Source organism: Aedes aegypti, chromosome 1 (genome assembly GCF_002204515.2).
Source record: "Aedes aegypti strain LVP_AGWG chromosome 1, AaegL5.0 Primary Assembly, whole genome shotgun sequence".
NCBI classification, from domain to species: Eukaryota; Metazoa; Arthropoda; class Insecta; order Diptera; family Culicidae; genus Aedes; species Aedes aegypti.
In genome coordinates this window covers 115,340,038-115,365,491 of record NC_035107.1, presented here as the reverse complement: position 1 = coordinate 115,365,491, position 25,454 = coordinate 115,340,038, and the positions used below count along the sequence as shown (strand labels likewise).

At 38.4% G+C, this 25,454-nt stretch overlaps 2 protein-coding genes across 10 annotated transcripts in view; both read right to left on the bottom strand.

Moving 5' to 3' along the window:
- The window catches only part of LOC5569251 (disintegrin and metalloproteinase domain-containing protein 12), a 1,070,169-nt gene that overhangs the window by 552,779 nt on the left and 491,936 nt on the right, over positions 1-25,454 (bottom strand). The window lies entirely within an intron of this gene.
- Positions 8,403-10,022, bottom strand: LOC110676740. Its single transcript, XM_021845789.1, has 5 exons — positions 9,146-10,022; positions 8,988-9,087; positions 8,843-8,932; positions 8,637-8,792; positions 8,403-8,579 (listed from the first exon to the last, which is right to left on the bottom strand). The coding sequence occupies exons 1-5, from the start codon at positions 9,901-9,903 to the stop codon at positions 8,526-8,528; spliced, it is 1,158 nt and encodes a 385-aa protein (XP_021701481.1). The 5' UTR covers positions 9,904-10,022; the 3' UTR covers positions 8,403-8,525.

The window sequence follows — 25,454 nt, the reverse complement described above, 5'->3', positions numbered from 1 at the left end:
CCTCGAGCAGTTACTTCAGGAATTACTCCAGGAGTTTCTTCAAGAATACTTCCAAAATTTCTGTCAAGAATTCTTCCAGGAGTATCCCCAGGATTTCCTCGAGGAGTTCTTTCAGTAGCACCTCCAAGAGTTCCTTAAAGAATTTGTCCAAAAGTTTCTACAGTAATTCCTTCAGAAGTTAATTCGGGAATTCTTCCAAGAGTTCTTTCAAGATTTTTTCAGGAATTCCTCCAGGAGTTCCTTCAGTAATAATTCTAGGAGTTCCTCAAGGAATTCTCCCAGGAGTTCCTCAAGCAATATCTTCAGATGTTCCTGCAGGTTGTTTTTCAAGTGTTCCTTCAGGACTTCCTTCAGAAGTTTTTCAGGAATTCCTCCCAGAGGTCCTTCAGGTATTCTTCCAGGAGTTCCTTCAAGAATTCCTTCAGGTGTTCCTTCAAGAGTTCCTCCAGGTATTCCTCTAGGATTTTCTTTAAATATTTCTTTAGGTTTTCTTCTAGGTATTCCTTCAAATATTCCTTCAGGAATTCCTCCAAGAATTCCTCGAGTAGAAATTCATCCAGAAGTTCCTTCAGGAATTCGTCTAGGAGTTTCTCCAGAGATTACATCCGAAATTCCTCCAGATTTGCTTCCAGCAATTCCTTCAGGAATTTTTCCAGGTATTCCTCCAGAAGTTTCTCCAGGAGTTCCTCCAGAATTTCCTCCAAATACTTCTCCAGGAATTCTTCCAGGATCCAGGAGTGCCTTGAGGAATTCTTTCAGGAATATCTCTACGAGTTCCTGCAGGAATTCCTCCAGAAGTTTCTTCAGGAGTTCCTTCAGGATATCCTCCAAGAGTTCCTCCAGGAATTCCTTCAGGAGTTCTTCCAGGAGTTTTTGCAGGAATTTCTCCAATAGTTCCTTCTGGAATTCACCCTGGAGTTCTTTCTTTCGCTAGAGATTCCTACGGAGTTCTTCCAGGAGTTCCTTAAGAAATTCCTTCAGCAGTTACTTCAGGAATTACTACAGGAGTCCCTTCAAGAATACTTCCAAAAGATTCATCAAGAAATCCTCCAGGAGTATCCCCAGGAATACCTCCAGGAGTTCTTTCAGTAGTACCTCCAAGTGTTCCTTAAATAATTCCTCCAGAAGTTTCTACAGTAATTCCTACAGAAGTTGATTCGGGAATTCTTCCAAGAGTTGTTTCAGGAATTTCTCCAGGAAATCCTCCAGGAGTTCCTTCAGTAATAATTCTAGGAGTTTCTCAAATAACTCTACCAGGAGTTTTTTCGGGAATTTTTTCAGATGTTCCTGCAGGATTTTTTCCATGGGTTCCTTCAGGAAATCCTCCAAGAGTATCTCCAATAGTTCATCCATAAGTTTCTTTAGTTATACCACCTGGATTTTTTTTAGGAATTACTCCAGGAGTTTCTTCGGGAATTCCTTCAGGAGTTCCTCCAGGTATTTCTCCAAATACTACTTCAAATATTCCTCAAGGAGTTTCTCAAGAAGTCCTTCCAGGAATTCCTCCTGGTGTCCTTTAAAAGATTCCTTCACGAGTTCCTCCAGGTATTATACTTTATAAATTCTTCCAGGTGTTCTTCTAGGAGTGCCTTCAGAGATTCCTCCTGAAATTTCTTTAGGATTTATTCCAGGAGTTCTTTCGGGGGTTTCTTCATAGAATCCTTCAGGAGCTCCTACATGGATTTCACCACGAATTCTTTCAGGGATTTATCCAAGAGTTTCTTCAGGGATTTATTCAGGAGTTCCTTCAAGGATTCAATCATAACACTCTTAACGAATTCCTTCAAACATTCTTCCGGAAAATCCTGTAGAAATCCGTGAAGAAACTCCCGTAGATATTCTTGAATGAATCCTTCAAGCGAGTCAACTAGGAATTCATCCAGAACATCCTCAAAATATTCCTCAGGAAACTCCTCCAGGAATTCCTTCATATAGATCTTCTTAACTTATCCTGGTGGATTTTTTTATGAAAACTTTAGAAGAAATCCTGAAAAACTCCCTAAAGAAAACTCTTGCATTCTCGGAGGAAAATGCGGAGAAATTCCTGGAAAAATATCCAGAACAACACCTGGAGGAATACCGTAATTTCGAAAGAAATTGATAATTTTTCACGGTTTTTCTAGTCTGTTTTCTATAATGTTGACAATGCCAAACAACAAAATGCAGGAAAACAAGTACGAAGGTGAGCCTCATCGACTCATGTACCGAAATTTTTTAACAAATGTCATTTTAGTGTTAACAAATATCTCTAAAATAAAAAATCAGGGGATCTCATTTCGGGGTGAAATTGATCACTTGTCAATGCCATTATGGTTAGTTTTCAAAACAATTCTACATGATAAATTTGAGCTCCCTGAATCCGAATATGCTTGTCAAATTCTTAACAATGCAATATTTATATAAATAATGAATAGTTGAATTTCAAGAATTACGCGGAAAACACCTAAATGTATTCAATTACCTTAGGAATTCAATGCTATCTAACAGAAATTCAATCATTTCAACCAAATAATCTAATTCGAACGAGTTTTGGTGATGAAATCTGGTTTGGGGATATATCTTAAGCATCCTTACAAACCTTCAGGTTGGTTTATGGACAAAAGGTCGAAAGACAAAAGGTCGAAAGGACAAAAGGTCGAAAACGATTTGCATGGTGGGAAATTTTTCCTTCTTTGAAAAAATATTTTCGACCTTTTGTCCCTTCTTTTTTGTTCTTCGACCTTTTGTCCTTTCGACCTTCTGTCTTTCGACCTTTTGTCATAGATTCCTTCAGGTTATACCATGTTCAAATCCTTGTTTAGAACTAGAAGTTCATGGATGTTTGTCAACACTGCGGCGTACATGATTTTGAAATTTTACATTTACATAAACATTCTTTAACACAAAAAACTACACAACACATAATTCGACAATAGTTACGACAAATAACGTTCATTTACTGCAGGTTACATTGATGTTTGTGCTCCATTAGGAATAAATAAAATCGTGCGATACAATGATCAATTTCACCCTTCTGATCAATTACACCCGATTTTACGGTAATTGGAGGAACCCCTGAAGGAATGAGTGGAAGAATTGCCTGGATTTTGAAATATCCTGGAGGATTCTTAATTTTAACTCAAACAAATCCTCGAAGAAAACCTTCGAACATTAGTTTAAAAATTAAAATTACAGGCAAACCAAATTATTCAAGTATCAATGATTTAGGATTAAGGATCCCAACAAATCACTCTCAAGCAGAGTCCAACTGAATAAACTGTTGTTCAGCTACTAATGTTACATGAAGATTCATTTCATCCTTTACAAAAGAAATACAGTTAACTCTCCCTTACTCGATATTTCGTATCTCGACATCAAGTGAGAGAATCATAGTAAACGTTGGTTTTCATGGCTACCTCGATGGTCCCTTGGATCACTTTTGCACTGATTCTATGTTCCACAACTCGATACTTCCTAAACTCGATGGTCCCTTCAATATCGAGTCAGGGAGATTTGACTGTATTTTGAAGAATTTTGAAGGCAAAATTAATTTAAAATTATGGTGAACGTTTATTAAAAGTTGTCCTAGAATAATTCCGGGAAGTTAGTATGCAATTTATTAATAACTACCAAGACTGATGAAATTTCTTGATGTATATGTCGGTGTTATTTCTTAGATGAATTAAAAAAAAAAACAATTAAAAATCTATCTTGATGAAATTTAAGGTTTGTTTTTGATGGAATCTTTGCAAGAATGTTTGGATCGATTCATAAAATTGTTTTTTATATGCAATGCCCTTGAAAAAAAATCTCGGAAAATTTCTGGAGGAGGAAAGGTACTTAGAGAAATTTATTTTAAAAAAATATACTGGAAGGATATCCACTGATATCCATAAAAAATTGTTGAATTTTTAAGACTTCGTTAAGAAATTCCCTGAAAATCCCGCGCATTCCTTTTTTGCAGTTTTGCCACATTTAGTCAATTGAATTGCATAAGAGTTCATTGTAACTACTCCAGAAATTACCGGAAATCATCAATCACAATTGATCAGTACAAAATCAAAATTCACTACAAGGTACTTTTCGCAGTTCCTACCAAACAGTCAATTGAATGTTTGGTTTCTGTCGCCTGACCCAGCCACTCACCGCCATATGGGGACCACAACGACACCACTTGGTTCCGTGATTTATCATGATAAACCGGCCATCCCGTGTCGAATTGACCTCTCCCATCGAAATGACGTATGAGCTTGTGGCATGTCGAATTAAACTCGGAAAACCCTCATCTGTGCGATAATCAGACCCTTCCCCAGAAAACACGAAATTACACCTCTGGAACAAACCGCACACATCGACCCAAATCCCTTCTCGTGTCGCGCAATTCGAATTGGGAAGCACTGAAGTTATTGAAATTATCATTTCGAGCCCCATTGTTTTAATGCAGTCTTTTGTGTCCATCAAAAACCCCTCTCTTCACTGTCACCCCCTTTTACAACGTTTGAACAAAAATTTCGATCCTAAATAATTAAACAATTTGAATTGTTCTGTTGAATCACATTATTCAAATACAGTTCCAATGCGTGTAACGCACTGGCAAAAAAAATTGTACAAACAAATTACATATGCACTTCCCGTTTGGAAAAGGGTCCCCCGGTAAACAATGCTTACGACCGCGGAAATATTTAATTTCAACAGTCGCTTGATTTTTCGAGTGGAGCATAATTTGAATTTGGTGCTGCTGGCTTACGGTAAAACAGACGCAGGTAGGTATATCAAATGTTTGCTCACTGTGTTGGAGTGCGTATGTAGGGCTAAAGAACGTACAACTCAATTGACGAGTTTGTGGACTTGAGTAGCTACCTTTCCAACGTTGAATCCGCGACAAAAAAAAAACCTGAATAGGTAAAGCACCACGGGCTGTCACTCTCATAGAAAGAGTTTTTTTTTTCGAATCCGGATGGTAAAAGTCGACCATCTCATCGTGATTGGCATTCTATGCCAGCGGGGAGAAAAACGTCCACCGTGTTAATTACTTTCCAGAGACTTTTCCATCGTTTATTTCCCGCTAGGGAAGGTGAAATTTTCTGCTCAATCACCTTGCTCCACTCGAAATGTGATGCCGGTTCTGCCTGTCGATGACATAAGCGCTTTTCGTTGTGGAAAAGAGGGAGAATGGGAGACAGCGCGTATTGTTCGATGCAAACCCTTTCTCCGGTGAGATGACAGATTGAAGGATTTGTTAGAAGTCGTACTGTAGAGCATGATCAACGTGCCAAGTTATTCGTTTGGGTTATGAAATTGCAAGTAAGTGTGAAAAGATTTAGATAAACTTCTGATTTTTGTGTCCAAGATTCGTTAAAATGTTTGAAAATTATATTATGAAGATTTAGTGTTGCAATTGCATTATATTGAATAGGGTGATGGGCCATCGTATTAAGCTTTGATCAGTGAAAACCTGCAATTTTCCCAGTATTGCAGTGAATGATGCTGATACAAACCGATGCCAAACAATTCTTTCCCAAAACGATTTTCGCATTGTACTATAAGATTTTGATAAATCTTGATTGTCTTTTTGGAACTAATGCAATGAAATTGCATCTTGCCGTATTCTCAATTCGTCGTATCGTTTTCATTTCGGTCGCAATCAGTTTTCAGATTTGTCTCACAACTTACGACTCACTGTTATATAGTGAGTGGTTAAAATACAACACATCAACGCTATTATAAAGTGCTTAACTAGAATATAAAGAACTACGGGCATCTCCCTCCATTCCTTCAGCAAGATGAAATATATCAATTTTCTTTAAAATGCATTGTTCGCCATCATCAAAATTTAGCATAAACATATAAACACAATTTCTTTTGACAGCACATTTGCTCACAGTTCAGCGAAAACAACACAATCAAAGGAACCGTATTTTTACGTCGAGCATCGCGCACACATTGATGCGCACAAGCTTTTTTTCTCAGTACGAAGGATGGAATTTTTTTTACATTCTCAATTTTGCGGGGTCGTTGAGGAAATTTCATAAAATTTCGTGAATTATAGAACTTTTACGGCGTGTGATTGGAATGAAATCCTTCGGTGAAAAAGTTCGAAGGTTTTCCATAGTGAAAATAAATGCCCGGCAAAGTAAGCCACAGGGGAGCAGGAAGAAACTTGTATCATAAAGTGGTGTGACTGGCGTCGATCGCTAAGCATTTCTCTCAAATCGTGTTCGTCCTTGCCATTTCGGTGAAAAAGTGAAAAGTGGATAGTTGAACTGAAGTTATTTATCGAAATACAGTAGTTTTAATGCATTTTTGGTGTACAAGTGTACGAGCCAGCCAGTGTAACAGCTTTCACAAAATTACACTTGGAAAATGAGTCTATGTTGCAGGTTGTAGTATCCGGATTGATATGAACTTCACTTTTGGCCGATTCCGCCATCATAGCCACAGTAGCTAGAGTTGGTGGATAACAATATTGATTGGCTTTATATAAGCGTGCATGCTTTATTTGAATATAGGCCTTTTCATGTGACAGCTCCGTGTATGCATTTGTTTACATCTGTCGAAGAGCGATGCATACACAGGGCTGTCATTTTCGAAGAAGAACTGTCAAACAGTTTCCGAATCAGCTGATCTTAAACGTTTTGTGAAAACGCCTATGTATGTTTTACTTAATCGTGTATGTTTTATTTAAGCGTGTTACAACTGACAGCTAGAAAGCTCGGAAAAGCACGCACAAGACTGAGCATGCGTGTCTCGTGATTGAGACCTCAGTTAAGTGAAGGATTTTGTGGCATACGGTTGTGCTGGATTGGAACAAGTATTTACTTGTTCGGCCGATGGCGGAATCGGCCGAAAGTGAAGTTCATATCTATCCGGATACTACAGCTACCACATCAATAATATCCGCTGGAATATCCTCTGTAGTGGAACATTTAAAATTTGATACGACAAATAATAGCGCTTACGACGAAGTAGAACGAAACCCTTTATAAAGTGCTATAGCCAGTAGCGATGTATCAACATTGTGAGTCGATGTCGATGTGGGATAATCCCGTATAACCAACGAAGAGCTTATCTCAGTATCTCGCTTTTCATCTCAGACTTTGAAGGAAAACAGAAACTGCTAAGTGGGAAGCTATAACCAGTGCATAACATAGAAACCATACATACCTATGTAGAAGCCTGAAGAGTTACTCTGAACTGAATGTTTATCTTCAAAACTGAAGAAGGAGAGACTAGGTTAACCATCATAGTATTCGTTCCCCAAGGATTCATCCGAGTCGAAAGTGAAATCCTCGGGAATATTATTCAACGACCGGTTAAACATCATCGCTTGCAATATGGGAGCTAACTAGGGCAGCAACAGCGTTGATCTGAACCGTGCCGAACAATCCAGTAATCAACAGTAGCAAAATTAGACTGTTGGCTAGCCTCTACACAGCACTGCTCAGGTACAGTGATTTAGCATGGTTGGCTGGAATCAAGATGCACTGAAACCTGGCACAAGTGAACAATTCATACTGGTCAAAGGCCATAAGTATAAAGATATCAAAGGAAAAATGTCAAAAAGATGAACTCATGGCAGTTCAGGATGTATCTTCACAGGTACGGAATCCCAATGCAACGGCCCATTGCAACCTCCAGAGCACGTGTTATTCGTTTTGTCCATAAATTCGTTCCATAGCGTACAGATTTGACAGAAAACGGAGAGCGGTAAGCTACAAGCGGTACAAACTATGTAATCGCTGCAGAGAAGATGGCGTGAAGAATAGAGAGAATTGGACTGCGATCTGAGTAGGCTTGATCATTCATCTAGGGTAAGGCTGAGTAGAACCGTAGAATAGGCAATGGCAAACCGGAAGATTTACTGTCTGACTGGAATCGCGGACCGACCTTTTCATTCACCCGAATATCATCAGGTAATCTATTTATACCAAAACTAATAAACAGTTTTCCCTATGGTCCTTAGAAGTGTTGGAATTAAATAAGGAATCTAAGATAAAAAGTCGAAAGGACAGAAGGTCGAAAGATAATAGGTCAAATGAAAAAGGTCAAAAAACAAAAAAGAAGGAACAAAAGGCCGAAAGCAATTTTTCAAAGAAGGCAAACATTCTTACCAAACAAATCACTTTCGACATTCGGTGCTTTCGACCTTTTGTCTTTCAAAATTTTGTTTTTCGACCAGTGTCCATAAACTTTCAAAAACATACATGCCATCCTATATGTAGGGCCCAGATAGTCGTAATGAGGCAATACTTCATTGCACTAAAAACAACCTCACATAGTTCGAATTTTTGTCTTTGTCTTGCCTGTGGATGATCTGTCAAAATATACATCAAAATCGTCAAAATCGATGCATAGGGAAATAAAGAATACCACTACTCTTGACTGATAATAATTTAATATGAATTTTATTAAAAAAGACTAAAACTATGTTTAAACATTGAAATTATTAATAAATTATTCTTAAATTACACGTGAGTAACGTTTCTGAGATAAAAATGTCTTAGAGCTAGTATAAAACAGAATAGATCTGCATAGTTTTTCATGTTTTATGCTAAAAAGTTCAAAATCATCATAGCAAATTGGTATAACGCTTTCAAAATCTGTAATTGAAAATAACTGATAAATTCTGTGCATTTTAATTAAAAAAATATATCAACCGTCATATATGCTTCCAGATTAAGATTGGAAAATCCGTACACAGTTAGAATTATCGGACGCTGCATTTGGCAAATCAAAAATAGATATTCTTTTTGGTTATCAATTTTGAGCAAATGCCACGGAAAGTTCACAACACTTATATCCAATGCGTCACTCTGCAAAAAAGATAGTGTTATATCTCTAGTCCTAAGTGCAACATAATTACCTTCAGCTCAACAGCATTTCCAACAGCAAAATAGATAGTAAGTTGTACGAAACATATCAACAGGAATAGATATGAGGCATACCAGTCAGTCTAAAAATGTGTTGTGACTATGAACAGATCATACATTGTGAAAACCGTTACAAACCAGGGCACATAAAACTAAATTATCGCATATAGCGAATACGCCAGTGAAGACGAGGATTAAACACATTCCGCCATTCACATTTTCAATATCAGTGAAATATCTGAAAAATAGAAATAAATTAAAATTTTATTCCAACTATGAACAACTACATCAGCTACTCTATGATAGTCTGGTGCTCTACAAGACACTCTCTCCATAGCTCCATAATCTTTTCTTCGTTTTCGCCCACGTTCTCCGATTGTAACATTTTGGCCAGATCTCTCAGATGAATCATGAACACTTCAATATAAACCAGTCCATGCACAACCAGCAAAACCAAAAGTCCATCTGCCAAAATCATTCCGAATAGGCCCATCAGATAAGTTACCACTTGAACAAAATTTGTTAGCAAATAGCCCCACACGGTGTGCCAATCGACGTATGAAACTTCAAACATAAATAACGGTATAAGTTTTCCCTCCGAGTAGTAGATGTATAACGGATACAGTGCAAACACCAATAGAGTGGAGCAGTACAACACAGCAAGAATTTTCAGAAGAATGTTGTATTTCCTGGCAAATATGAACACTATTTCCCCCTCACTACTCGATCGATCCGGATATCGTTCATACAGGTTATTTTCGATGGTCTGTAACAACCCTCGAATGAGAAATTTGTTATTCATTGCAATGAAAAATTTGACCGATAGCTGAAATGCTATGCCTGCACAGTTCAGGACTTCCATGACATGGATTATATCATGGCGGTACTTGAAAACTGTCCAAAAGTTGCACCAGAAGTAGATAACCATCTGCGTTACAATCGAGTACGATCCGAAGGTTAAAAACTGATCAGGATTCCACAGTGATACACCTACGGGGTGGGAAAGGAGCCTGAGAATGTCTATACATTGTCGATACAATTCTATGGCACTCATGCTTGCTCTACTGCGTTCGGAGGCACGAGATGCTACTGGTGTGGTAAGTAACGGAAGTTGAACGTTTATGCAAAAGACTTGGATGAAATGAAAACCTTCACTGCTCTTGGATAGAAAAAAAAAAACGCTTGGGAATTTAGCGAACTGTCTAATTGCTTATAGGTGTTCAGATTTGCTGAAGGCGAGCTCTGACAACATTTGAATTGCATACACCTGCTACAGTTAGGCTACTGTGAACATTTACCACTCTAAAGTTTCAAGTCCAAATTGATTTATAGACTGGAAAAAAACAAGTTGAATAATTCATCATAACTTATTTGATTCAGATTGAACTGGATTGGATTCAGATATCATAAACTGGATGAAGTCGAGAGACATGATGTAGAATCACACAGGAAATACCCTGCAAACAAACATTCATACTAAATGGCTTGTTATACAGTATACTATACTGACAAGAATAAGTGTTGGCATTTTGAGCTTTTTTAACCGACCGTTACTGTTTGTTTCGTAACATCGTTATTAAATAGAGAAATTGATTTAATTGTTTTGAATGAACGCTATCGGTACCCAACAAAACTTTGCATACAGTAATTAGAACAATCATCGCCATTTATGAACGGATCCACCGGTTGTGAATTTACCAGATGTCTACCTAATAAGTTATGCTGCACCACGAACACCATAAGTTAGAATAACTCTACACAGTCTGTTTCATACGAATCAGTATTGCTTTCATTTTTGCAGTCTTCAGTTATGGCTTCGTTGGATGCATATTATAGAATTTGTGCACCATTGAGAGCACTCAAAACGCTCCGTGTAGACTACCCGAATGAAGAAAGACAAAATCAGTAGATACCGAGCTGTTAACACAGAATGTTCCACCATTCCGGCTGCCAAGCAACTAAAGGAGGAATTAATTGACTCCATGAAACCGTGGTGGCCGATGAATGAATGAAAGAATGTACAAGTTGAGGATAAAAGGTCAGTTCGTCCACTTCAACATAATAAACGTACACAGTCCTCACTCCGGAACCACTGATAATTATAAAGGCGCTTTTTACGCGCAGCTTAAACGCGAGTACAACAACTGCCCAAGCCACCACGTCAAAATCATCATAGAAAATCTAAACGCTCAGGTTGACCAAGAGGAGGAGTTCGGACCTACCATTGGATAGTTCAGCGCTCACCGGCTGACGAACAAAAACTGCGCCCAAAACTCTCCATTGTTAACAACGTACAGTACCGACGGCTGCACCGAGTACCGAGTACCGACTTAGAGCGGCATAAGCAACTGGATATCACAATTTCATACGCGCAGCACCTCGAGGCTGCATTATCGGAAGAGGGTGAGCTGGATGAAGCCCCTCTTGAGGACCGCTGGAGAACAGTGACAGCAGTCATCAACGATGCAGCTGAGAGCAACGTCGGGTACGTGGGACGGAATCGACGGAACGATTTGTTCGACGAGGAATGTAGGCAGATTCTGGAGGAGAAGAATGCAGCGCGGGCGGACATGATGCAGCAAGGGACGCGGCAGAACGTTAATAGTCATTGATGGAAACGGCAACAGCATATCCGGCTCTTTTGGGAGTGAAGGAATACTTGGTGGAATCCCAGAAGAAATTCCTGATAAAGTCACTGGAGGAAGTAGTGGTGGATTTCCAAATTGCAGGTGATATTCTTATTGCAAAATTTCTGATAAAATCCTTGGTACAATCCCTGGAGAATCCCTGGAGATATTTGGAGAGGAATCCCTTGAAAAAATTTGAGTGGAATTCCTTGCGAAATTTCGGGATTAATTCTTTGGGAAATATTGTGATTCATCCCTTGAACAAATCTGGCAGAATCCTTTAATAAATTCCGGGAAGAATTTGTAGTGAATAACCTGATATAACCCAGAATAAAACTAGAGGAATTCACGAAGGATTCTATAGAAAAATTCCTCATACAATCCCAGACAGAACTTCTGATAGAATCCAAGCAAGTACTCTTTATGGAATCCCAGGAGGAATCCAGAAATTTCTGATAGAATCCTTAGGGAACCTCTAAATGGAACTTCTGTCAGAATTCCAGGTTGACTATGAAGGAACTCCTAATGCAATCCCTGAATAAGGACCAGATAAAATCCCTAGAAGAACTACTGATGGAATCTCTAGAGAAACTCCTGCTGTAATCCCTAGAAGATTTTCAGGAGGAACTCCTGACGGGATCCCTGTAGGAACTCTTGATGACATCCTTTGAGGAACTCTTTATAAAATCCCTGAACTTCTCAAAGAACCCCTGTAGGAATTCTAGGTGGAACTTCTGATGGAATCCCTTGAGGAACTCCTGATGTAATTGCTAGATGAACTTCTGATGTAATCCATGCAGGAATTGCTCCATGGAGAAATATCTAATTGAATCCCTATGGCAACTCCTGAATCCCTGCAGGAACTCTTAATTGAATCCTTAGAGGAAATCCAGGTGTCATAATCTGTCATAATCCCAGGAGGTATTCCATATTAATTCTCTGAAGGAACTTCTGATGAAATCCCTAGAAGTGCTCCTAATGGAATTCTTTAGGAGCTCCTGCAAAAAAACTAGAAGAATTCCTGATATAATTCCTGAAAGAACTTCTGATAACATCTCTGAAGGAACTTCTTATAAAATCCCTTAAATAAATCGTAATGCGATTTCTTGTGTAACTCCTGATATTATCTATGGAAGAATTCCAGACGGAATCGGAACTCATCATTAAATCCCTAGCAAAAATGCTGATGGAATTTTTCGAGCAACTCCTGATATAATCTTTGGAGGAATTCCAGGTGGAATCCTTGGAGAGGCTCCTGTCGAAATCACCAGAAAAACTCCTTATAGAATTTCTAGAGGTACTCCTACAGGTATCCCTATGGGGAGTCTCTAGAGATACGCCTGATGGATTCTTAGAGAAACTCCTGTTGGAATCCCTGGAGGAACTCCTGATGGAATCTCTGGAGGAAATCCTAATGAAATTCCTAGAGGTAAGATTGATGAAATCCCTAGAAGCACGCCTGATGCAATCTTTGGAAGAGTTTCAGGTGAAATCCCTGAAAAAACTCGTGATGTCATCCCTAGCGGGACTCCTGAAATAATCTCTGGAGGAATTCCAGGTGAAATCTGTCACAGAACTCCTGATGGGATTCCTGGAGGAACCACTTATAAAATCCCTTGAGGATTTGCTAATGGAATTCCTTGAGGAACTCGTGATATAATCTCTAGAAGAATTCCAGGTGTAATGCCTGAAGGAACTCCTAATGGAGTCCCTGGAGAATCTCCATATTAAATCTTTAGAAGAAATTCTGATGGAATTTTCTGCGGAACTACTGATATAATCTCTGGAGGAATTCCAGGTGCAATCCCTGAAGGAACTCCTAATGAAATCCCAAGAAGAATGCTTGATGGAATTCCTCGAGGAACTCCTGATATAATCTTTGGTGAAATTCAAGGCAAAATCCCAAGAAGAATGCTTGATGGAATTCTTCGAGGAACTCCTGATATAATCTTTGGTGAAATTCAAGGCGAAATCCCCGGAGGAACTCCTCACATAATCACCCGAAGAACTTCTAATATATTCCCTTGATGTACTCCTAAAGACAACCCTATAGGGAATCCCTAAAGATACGCCTGATGAAATATCTTCAGGAACTCCTAATAAAATCATTGGAAGAGTTTCAGGGACAATTCCTGAATATACTCCTGAGAAAATCCATGGAAGAATTCCATATGGAATCCATGAAAAAACTCCTGATGGAATTCCTAGAAGAACTTCTTATGAAATCCCCAGAAGAACTCTCTTGAGGAACTTCCGATGGAGTCCCTAGAAGGACTCCTGATATAAGCTCTGAAGGAATTCCAAGTGAAATCTGATGGAATTCCTGGAGGAACTTCTTATAAAATTCCTAATGGAATTGGACATGCCAAGAAGAAATCCTGATAGAATTCCTTGAGGATCTCCTGATATAATCTCTGTATGAATTCCAAGTGGAATCTCTGGAGGAACTCCTGATGGAATCCCTAAAGGAACTCCTGATGAAATCCCCAGAAGAACTTCTGGTAGAATCCGTAGAGGTACGCCTGATGAAATCCCTGAAGTAATTCCTGGAGGAATCCCCGGAGGAGTTTCAGGTAGAATCTTCGAAGGAGCTCTTGGAAGAATTCCAGATGGAATCCCTGAAACTTCTAAAGAAATCCGTAGAAGAGCTATTGGTGGAATCTCTAGAGGGACTCCAGAAGGAATCCTTGAAGGAACTCTCGATGGAGTCCTTAGAAGAATTCCTGATGGAATTCTTCGTAGAAATCATGATAGAATCTTCAGAAGTACTCCCGATGAAATTCTCGAGGAACTACCACAAAACTCTCATAAGACCGGTAATCCTCTACGAGAATGAAACGTGGACTAATCTCGAGGAGGTTCTGCAAGCTCTTGGGATTTTCGAACTCTACGGCGAACCCAGAAGGTGGCCAAAGCTGGAAGGATACGATGGGCTGGGGATGTTGCAAGAATGCCGAACAACAAACCTGCATAGATGGTGTTCGCTTCCGATCCAGTTGGTACAACAAGGCGTAGTGTATAGCGAGCTAGGTGGGTGGAACGATTCGGCGAGCAAGGATGGAGAGATTAGGCCGCGAATCGAGCTTTATGGCGTGGAATTGTTGATTCAGTGATATCTGTTAATACCCACAGTTCCCATCAGAGGCTTCTCGGGCCACTGAATATGTAAAAAGCTCGCTGAAACGGGCACCTTAGTGCAAGCCGTTTTTTCGTGATTACCTAGCCCCAAGGCAAGTACGAAAAATGGGATCGTTACTGTGCTGTGGTCACAAAAAGTGTGAAGAACTGGTTGAACAAAACTTCCTAGTAGGCCTGTGTGGAGTCGAACGGTTTTAGATCAGAAACACTTCTGTTAGCAGTTTTTTACAGAAGCAGCTTTAAAACTGTAGTTTATTGGAGATTTAGTTAAGTTACTTTAATACAAATATAATTCATTTACTTACATTCAGTGTTTTACTGTCTAATCGTAGAAACTAAGACTCGCCAACAAACTCAAATAATCAACGAAATTCACCTCGCCTGACGAATACATGTAGTTCAATATTAAGTATTAGAATAAGTGCATGTATATAATTTTAATTTGGCTTTATAAATATAGGTTTAGATTTAGGTTTTAAATTCACAATTCAGGTTAAAGATTAGGTAATTATAGATTCACAACTCACGGTTCAGAACTTCGCGAATTTCAAATCTAACATAAGAAGGTTGGTCACCTTCTTACCTGTGAACTTCTCAGTCCGACTTCATCGGCAAATTCAAGGAACAGAACGGTGCTTCCTGGGTCGATCTCTACGGAGTTCACACAAGGTGAAATTGCTGCATGGTGAAAGCGATATGATCTAGTTCTTCATATTACGTAGACTTGACGGCTTACCGTGTAGTTCGTTCGGGATTTGGAAGGATGGACTAATCTACCGAACGGGGAAACGCTGTCCAGGTGATGATAATTGTCTAGCCTACTATTGGCAAATTTGCGTTGAACACGATCGTACAATGGACCGATGCACGAGTTCACTATTTGACGTTTGAGCGGTGCCGTGTTATTTACGTGACCATGGCAACGAGTGAATTCGGCACCGCTCAAATGTCAAATTAGTGAACTCGTGCATTGGTCCTTGGTCACTCAAATGCGGTCCAACGGTGAACAATGAATTGAACTTTATGGACCGATGCACGAGTTCACCATTTGACGTTTGAGCGGTGCCGTTATTTACGTGATCATAGCAACGAGTGAATTCGGCACAGCTCAAACGTCAAATTAGAGAACTCGTGCATTGGACCATTTAGAACCTTTTGTTTATTCCCCTTATTCTGACGTTCGGTTAACGAGACGATTACAGGGAGCATACGGAATTCACTCCGTCATCTGCAGTGTTGGAAGACTGGCTGTTTTTAACAAGGCCATTGCCACAACGCTGCAGAGCTTGGAAGTTCCCGGCTACTTGTGTACGATTATGAAAAGCTACTTCCAGAATCGAGATCAACGCCGACCCAATGGAGGAACGGCGCTGGCAACAGTGGCAATAGGGCGATATTCAAAACTGAAAAGCCAATAGATGGCTCTTTTTCAGTGGTAGTAAAAACGAAATCCTGAAGCGAAGAAAGCACCACGGAAGATGAATTAAACACAAAAAGTTATGTATTCACTTTACACTTGATTTCTTATCACTACTTTTTTGATCCAGGTTCCTAATTGCAAGTAATTTACGTTTTTCATTATTTTCCGTACGTTTTGACAGTTCTCCGACTACCATTCTTCCGTGCGCTTGTGTTGAAAGTTTGAAAAATTTGAGAATCCAGCGTAGCGTGATCAGTGGGTGGAATACAAACAAAAATGTCGTCGCTCGGCGGCCAGTGAAAGAAACTGAATGTTCGAAAGGTTGTTGCCTGTACTTTTTACCGCTGGCGCCAACTGTTAGCGGTTATGAACGAAATAAACAGTCGTTACCCTATTGACAAGGTCTGGGAAGAACTGGAAGGAAGGGGTCAAGCTGAAGTTAGTCCAACCAAATGGATATGGAACTGCAAAATATTCCTGGGCAGATTACTGTTACGACATGCCATAGCATCACAGCGGTTGCTATACGATAGGCTAAGCCAGTGGTCCTCAGCCTAACCGATTACACGGGCCATCTTAACTCTTTCAAAATCAGTCGCGGGCCGCAAGATTTATAATGATTAATTTTAACAGCTCACTTTAAATCACTATTTCTATGAGAACGGATAATACATTTCTGGGAACTTTATGATCAAAGCAAAGGGGTTTGGAAGCAAAGATATAAGTGACAGAAAAAATGTCATGTTTTTAATAAACTATGTTAGCTTATACAAAAGAATTCATGATGAAAAAAATTAACATTTAAAAACTTTTTTAAAGCTAGAAACAAAGCTTTATTAACATACTCAACTCAAATACGATCAATATGTCTCTTACCGTATTGGACAATGCAATTGCAACTTTTTCGATTAATAATACAAAATGGTCTACTCTAGAGGTTTTAATCTATTTTTTTATGGATCGATTCATATCAAATTTTAACATATCTTGAATTTTAACGTATATTTGTAACTTTTTAATTCGTAAAAGAAAATAACAAATTTCAAAATTTACACAAACGAAAAAATTGACCAAATAGATTGATTGTATCTTCAGCAATGTTGTACATTTAGATGAGTTTAACAATTATGCTGAAGATACTTGTGTAGGTCTCTTATATTTTAAGATAAATCGTTTGAATATTTTTCGCGAAATTCACTTCAATCGAATCCATATAATTTTTCATTTTTTTTGTATTCAATTTTTAAATACTTAAAAATATATGTTGACACTTAAGTAACGTCCGACATGCTGGGTGAATTTTATTCATATCGGGCTATAAATAACTGAGATTTATCCCACAAAAGTAGACCATTTTGTATTGAAGATCAAAAAAGTTGCAGATGTATTGTTCAATACTATACATTTCTTTACGTTCGGGCTCCTCAACAATTCAGAAAGCAATCCATAGTAAAAAATTTCGAATAACATAATTTTCAAAGTTTTACAGAAAAAGGAAACATTTTTGAAGTCAAAATTAAAAAAATCAGCATTCTGCGGACACATCTGCAAGACCAAGATCCTGGTTCAATTTTGTGTACTTAAATATGTTCAGAAGAGAGATTTTTAGAAACTTAAAGACTTTTTGCAGGCCCATAGCCGTGCCTTCAAGATTCTAAAAGAAAAATCAGGTTTTTCAGAAACTTTGAATCTTTGAATGAATCAAAGTCAATTTCATATTACTCCTTATGCCATGAAGATACATGAACGCAGAAACATTTTACATAATTTCAATGACTGACTTTCCAAGAACAAAGCTGCAAGAGCAAAGGATTAAACACCAGCATGAATAAAAATTATAACATGTGGGCCGCATGACATTAACATTCAAAATCCATTCGTGGGCCGCACAAAACCTTCTCGAGGGCCGCATGCGGCCCGCGGGCCGCAGTTTGGTGACCACTGGGCTAAGCTACATGTGAAAAGGTGACGAAAGCGATCAATGCGCTAAGAAGGTTGCGGCACTCGACAGGTCCGTCTGTTATTGAAGAGAGAAGATATAAAAGATCATCTCCGTATGAGTTGACTAGGTTCACTTCTAGTCTAGTAGATCGCGAAATATATTACATCCGCACGATGATTAAATCGTTTTGTTGAAGCCATCTGAGCTAGCCTAAGTCCTTTGACCGTCATTGTAGGACTATGCTCCGAAAAGCGTTGGTAGGACTTGGCAACGTGCCACACCACACGCGTTAGCCGATTCTACCCCATTACCCCGAATTCCATTAGCCCGAATGTCATTAACCCGAAATTCCAATATCATGGGGAAATGTCATCAATCATCATGTCAAGATAATTGTAAATTCGGGGTGATGGAATTCTGGATAATAGTACTTTCGGGGTTATGGAATTCGGGGTGATGGCATTCAGGGAAATGGAATTCGGGGTAATGGGGTAGAATCCTGAAACGACTGAGAATGTTGAACGTCTGGTTGGATTCCCCATCGGTCAGAACCTTTTCGCAATGGACATTTTCTTGACTTCCCAGGACGTAGAATATCGTCGTGCCTGTCACTCGATAAACGAATGCGAAAATGGCACTTTGTTAAAAAATCTAACTAACATTTTTAGTGCTATAGGCCAAGATTATTTGTTTTGAGCTGTATAACAGTTGAATTGAAGCAGCGAACGCTGCAAAAAATAAAACCTGCTAATAAGAACCGATTAGTTTTATTACAGCTGTAACGCAAACGTTGTACAGCTGGCAATATTTCATCTTTTATCGCTTTTGCCGCTTTAACATTGCTATAACTCAACACAGTAAAAGTAGCAACCTAATGTTGCCTTCATTAATCCGGCTGCTTCTATGCAATATGTTTTGTTATGGTGTTTAATATATAAATTAGAAGCGCTTTGTCGTCTGTTAAACAGCGCACATACAGCAGAAAGCAATATAATAATAGTATGTGGGGTTGTAGGACATTTCCCAGAAAGTCAAACCCCAGAACGACATTTCCCAGAATGACGTTCCCCAGAAACCCATTCCCCAGAATGGGACATTTCCCAGAAATCGATTCCCCAGAATGGGACATTCCCCAGAAAACCATTCCCCAGAATAGGACATTCCCCAGAATGGGTTTTATACGTTTTTAAAGAGCGGTAGTTTAGTTTTTTTTTGTCGTTAAGAAATGTACCTACTGAATTGATTCGAATTCCCAGAAGCTTCGAATTCCGGACACAGACGTCAATTCACCCAAAATATTATTTTGTCAAATTCATTATTATGGATCTCAAGCGAATAAAATCGGAATTGAGTTAAAAAATCTTTAATTTCTTTAATCTCTAATTTTCCCAACGATACACAAATTAAGTACCGTCAAACACAATACCTCCATTCCACAGGCTGTGTAGTTGCGCCACATACGATTGTACGACATTTCCCAGGATGACGTTCCCCAGAACGACATTCCCCAGAACGTCATTCCCCAGAATTGGACATTCCCCAGAAATCCATTCCCCAGAATGGGACATTCCCCAGAAAAAAAAAATAACAAGAGATCTTTGAGGTGTTCAAACCCAGGAAAATGGTAAATAGTAAAAAGTGAATGCATCTAACTGGAAAATTCGAGTAAAACCATAATTTTCATAGGTTAAACATTTTCGTATTGTTTTTTTTTATTTTTAACGGTAGGACTTTTGGTTTGTTGCAGTCTTTTATTTATTGAATGGAGAATCTTTAAATCAAAAATTCTTTAAAATTAACCACCTATGGTCGGATATGTAATTCGAACCATTTGGACGATTTTTATATTTTTTGACGATTTTCTCGTCGAAAAAGTTACAATTTAGCGTGACATAATATGTGTACCATCCCTAATTATTTAGACAATAAACCTAGGAAGAACAGCATATGTTCAAAAGAAAGGAGAATATGCCATGAAAGCCGAAAAACAAATTCCATTAATTTACTTTGTGACATATTACACTACACCAATCTCCCTTTGAAAGTACAATTAGAAAGAAAAGCCAATTTTCAAAGAAGGAAGAATAACTATGAGAACAAAAAAAACAATAGCTTGAATCAAGTTTGATCATAAAACACAGTATGGCATATGTAGGAACAGCTTATGTTAAACGGTTGAGCTACTTTTCCTCGAATGTCGGTTTCCCAAATGTCGTTTCCCCGAACGCCAGTTCCCAGAATGCCAGTGCCCCGAATAACCCGTTTCCCCGAATAGTCTAGTTTCCGAAAAGTTTTTAACTCTTATAATTATCATAACTTTTGTGTTTCGAGGTGGTAACAAACCGGTCATCTTCACTTGATTGGCGGTTCTTTCGAGTTTCACCATCATTGGCATTTTTGGCAAGATATATTTAGTCGAGGATAACGTTCAAATCTATATTATCTTCTTCTTTTAATTGCTAATCATTCATTCTAGTTCAGCACCCAGTCCTTAAAGACTATTCTTGCACCTGTTTGAACTGCATCACTATTCGGGGAAACGGGTCATTCGGAGGGGTGGCATTCAGGGAAATGATATTCAGGGAAGCGATAGTAGCACAATTATGAAATTAATTAAGACACAATTAAGAAAATTTTTAAACAGCATTTTCCTCCTAAGATTATGGTTGGGTCTGCCGATGAACCACTTAGCCACAAAACCACCTCTTTCCCCCTTCGTGATTTTTTGACCGTACAAACTTTTTGAAATTTGTATTACACCCCCCCCCCCCTTCCATAGAAGACCAAGTGATTTAAGTGATTTATGGACGGCAGCTTAGATGGTTTGCCTGAGAAAAAGGAAGCAAACACTCGTCGTTCAAAAGATTTTTTAACTCAATTCCGATTTTATTCGCTTGAGATCCATAATAATGAATTTGACAAAATAATATTTTGGGTGAATTGACGTCTGTGTCCGGAATTCGAAGCTTCTGGGAATTCCAATCAATTCAGTAGGTACATTTCTTAACGACAAAAAAACTAAACTACCGCTCTTTAAAAACGTATAAAACCCATTCTGGGGAATATTCCTATTCTTCTAAATAGCTTGAAAATTATATGTAATCGATAATACAAGGAAGCTATGTATAAATTATTCGACAGTTGCAAAATTGTTGAAAAAGCGCCTTCCGATAATGTTATACAACAGCCTTTTCTATAACAGTCGTGAAAAGACTATGATCGGTATGCATATTAGCTATCAACACAGCTTGAAAATAGCGAAGTAGATTCGCCAGATTTTTGTTGGTAAAATGATCGCATAGAAGCTTCCATTCGTATGTACAACGCATTTACTCAGCATAAAGCCGTATTAAGAAAGCTTTGAGAATGTTTGCAATAGATGTTAGTTGGGAAAGCTTTCACTTAATAATTGTGAAAGTGCTCATTTAACATTAAGCTGAGAAGCAGGCTCTGTACCGGTGGAAACATAATGAAAAAATGTGACAATCTCCTTTCTTAACGATTTGTAGTTCCCCTAATGGAGTGCCAGATCTTTGAGTACTGGTTTGATTTAAATAGTATCAAAACCTCCGCCAACATTAAGAATTTCAGTACACAAAATTCGAGAATACAGGATGCGCACATCTAAGCGCATAGTAATTGCCGTTTTATATCTCGGCAACGATCTGATTTTGTTCATTTCTTCTTATTTATGAAAACGAAATAAATTGGCCTCAATACAAAATCAATTTCTAACGAACATTTTCAAACATGCAACCAGTGGTTATCTTTGAAATCAATTCCAGAATGTTTATAATTGATAGATGAAGCTAGCAGGTGCAATCATACAAACATGTTTACAATCGAAAACTCCGTAGCAAGAATTGTATGCCTAACGGAGAAAAGCTACGGGCATCATCAAGAAAACTTTATTGAATATAGAAAGCTAGCAACCTTCCCGCACTAGTCTATTCCATTTCCTGCTTTCACCGAGAAAAGAGGCAACTACCAGAACGAAAGTTGTTATTGGTAGGTAGTGCGAGAGCCAGGCACGAGGTGGCAGCCGTAAATTATCGCTGTGGTCGATATCGGTTGGTAACTATGGTAGCAATCATCTCATCACTGTGAATAGGTTTGTGTGTGCACGTTGCCTAGCAGTTCCAGCAGAGTTCCAGACAAGTGAGCAAGTAGGAAGGTTGGTACCCCTACCAAGCAGTTTGGAATAGCACAAAGTTGGCTTCTAGGTGAAATTAAGGCCTGCCAGGAAAGTTTCAAAAGCACTTCACCTGGGAAACCACAAGCCAGGCTTGCATTTTCAAGATGATAGAGTTAAGGAAGTGATTCGGGCTGGGTGGGACGGTAAGCAATAATATTAGTTATACGCTCTTGGTGGTTTCTCAGTATGGATTCGGGCTGAACACAGTTAGATATCTAATACAGGTAATAATGCGGAACAAGAAAGACGATTGATTGTTTGAAAAAAGTACTCACTTTTTAAAGCTTCGGAAACTTGCAGACATAAAATAGCCGAGTCTGTGAGTTATACTGAAATCATAAGTTTTCCGATACTTTTTACTGTGTTCTAACAAATTCTGATAACGCCCATGATTGTGCTTTATTTGCTTGGGATAATTCTTAGGATGCAATTTTTATTTTGAAAACGACCAGTGGCAAATAAAAGCCGTAAATTAAGAAGTTAAATTCACAATGGGATAAGAATTCTCTAGGATAAGTATTGATTGCAACATACAAAACTGAGGAAGCTCGGAGCCGCAATCACTAATTGTATGCATGAAGTGTATGATTAGAAATAAGAGGTGTGATGAAAGAACAAACCTTGCTAGACTACTGTCTTTATAAACGAAGGGGATTGTTCCATATTTAGTATTATACAGTAATTCGACTTACGCGCTGAGATGTTGTAAGATGATCAATGGATGTGTCTCTTACCTAGAAATAGAAAAAAAAAACTAATTAACAAATTTATTCATTCGAAGCATAATAGAAATTTTGATTATCATAAATTTGGCTCATATTTTCTTCTTCTTCTTTTCGGCATTACTTCCTCACTGGGACAGAACCGGCTTCTCAGCTAAGTGTTCTTATGAGCACTTTCTTAGTTATTAACTGAGAGCTTTCTTTGCCAAAGTCGCCATTTTCGCATTCGTGTGGCAGGTACGATTATACTATATGCCCAGGAAAGTCAAGGAAATTTCCATTACAAAAAGATTCTGGACCGGCCGGGAATCGAACCCTGACACCGTCAGCATGGCTTTGCTTTGTAGCCACGGACTCTAATAACTTGGCTAAGGAAGGCCCCATAACCAAATGTGCTCAGAATGATTTTAGATAGCGAAAACTGATATCTAGATCAAAAATATTGAAATGGGTTTTAGAAGAGTAAGGTAAAACACACATGTGTCCTGGAAAATAGAAATGTTGGGTTATCCTAATGACAAATGTTCCGTACGACGTTAAACGTTGCCTCTTGTTCCCCAAGACAACAAAACTCTATAAGTTAAATTGAATAATTTTCCAATTCGGTTTATCGTTCTGTTGAACTCACCTACAATCTAACCACAACATTTTCAGTCGAGGGGGTAAAACTCGAAAAATATAGTATCCGCTCACACCCACAACAAAAGGATAGATCGGGAACCTCATGTGCCAGTTATAAATATTTTATTTAACAGCTCAAACAGACTGCAGTATACCTTTTCAACGGAAAATCCCCACTTTTCCAGCCGCATCTCGTCTCGTGGTTTCCGAATGTTGCACATTTTCCGAATTCTTTCCCAATTACCTACCAGGCTGCTACGAAGCAGCCGGCTCGCTAGTGCTCTTTGGCTTTGTTGTTCACCTCATCGTCATCGTATCATTAACATCCTTCCACTCCACTACAGTCTAGTTCACTCACGGGCACGTATCTACCTTCATATACGAGGGAAAACACCCGAGATCATCTTCCAGCTTCATGCCCTTTTCATCCGCTTGGTATCTCCCAGAAGTTGCACACAAAGCCCATTTGTTTTATAGTGGCTCTTAAAAGGTTCCTCCCCCGAAAGAGCCCGGAAAGAGGTGATACCTTTTCTCAGCCACTCCAGTTTTCTGTTTCAGGTTGGTAAAGTACGGTGACACCGTGCTGTGGTGATGGTGCAAAATTGTCGCACTCAAGAGGCGGATAGAAAAGCCAACAAAAACGGCAGAAAGCCAAAATTTTGCTACTTGCCACATCGTCCGTCCTCTTGGGTTGTCTAGCTCGGTACACATACACTAACCAAGAGACCATAGGAAGACCTCAACGTGCACAGCAAAAACAAATGGATGTATCAAACATTTATTTTTAATTCATTTACTAGTATCATTTCATATATTCCACTCATTTCTTATATCTAGGTATTCTGTGATAGGTAACACTATCATTCTAATTTTGTGAAATTAAATTAAGCTTTTATTAAAATCTTATTATCAACATATTACATCTCATTTACCGTAGCAGTTTAGAAAGTTTACAAGTGAGTTGATTCCACGAGTTGATAAGAGAAAAAAAAACATTTCAATTAACTTACCCAAAATGCGTTATATCGCATTACTCGGTGCAATTGAAGATTTCAAAGGCTTTTGTCTTAAATTATTAATAATGTTATTTAACATTTGTTCAAATGTTTCACTATTTACTGTGCTATGGAACTCATTAGTGTGATACCAGGGAGGAAGCCTCAGAATAATTTGCAAAATTTTATTTTGAAACCCCTGAATAGCTTTCTTTCTTATATTACAACAGCTAGTTCGCATTGGTACAGCATACAACATGGCTGGCCTGAATATTTGTTTGTAGTTCAGAAGCTTGTCTTAAGGCAAAGTCTTCTTTTGGATATTCTTATGGCAAGTTGAAAGAGACATTGTATATATTTATTACATTTGGCTTGATTGTCCTCAATGTTATATTTAAAGTTAAACTTTTATCTATCATCAGCACTAGATACTTAACTTCATCTGACCAATTTATTGGGACCCCTCGAATCGTGATGACATGTCTATTTTAAGGTTCAAAGAGAGAGCCTTTTATTTATGTGGGAATATTATAAGTTGAGTTTTGGAAATATTAAGGACTGTTCATTTTATAAAGTGGACACCTTGTGCATGCTGTATCTTTCTTATTAATCAATGAAATTTCAATCGGTTTTTTGCACATCGTTCGACTAGTATTGTACAATGTTGTGATAATAAAAATTCTCCAAAATAATTAAATTTCACACGAATATGGAACAACGATTAGATCGGTCGATTTTTTGAGGTTATCAAAATCAATGATTGTAAGAAATTGGCTGGAAAATTCGATAATTTACATTTTATATTTTCAAAAAAGGCTTGTTCTTCGAAAGCATCATCAATCAGAAGCCTGATGGAAAAAAACAAGTTATTTTTGGAGCAACAATTTTACAGATATTATAAAATCAATTTTCCCGTATATTTTTAAAGAAATTTTTTTTAAATTT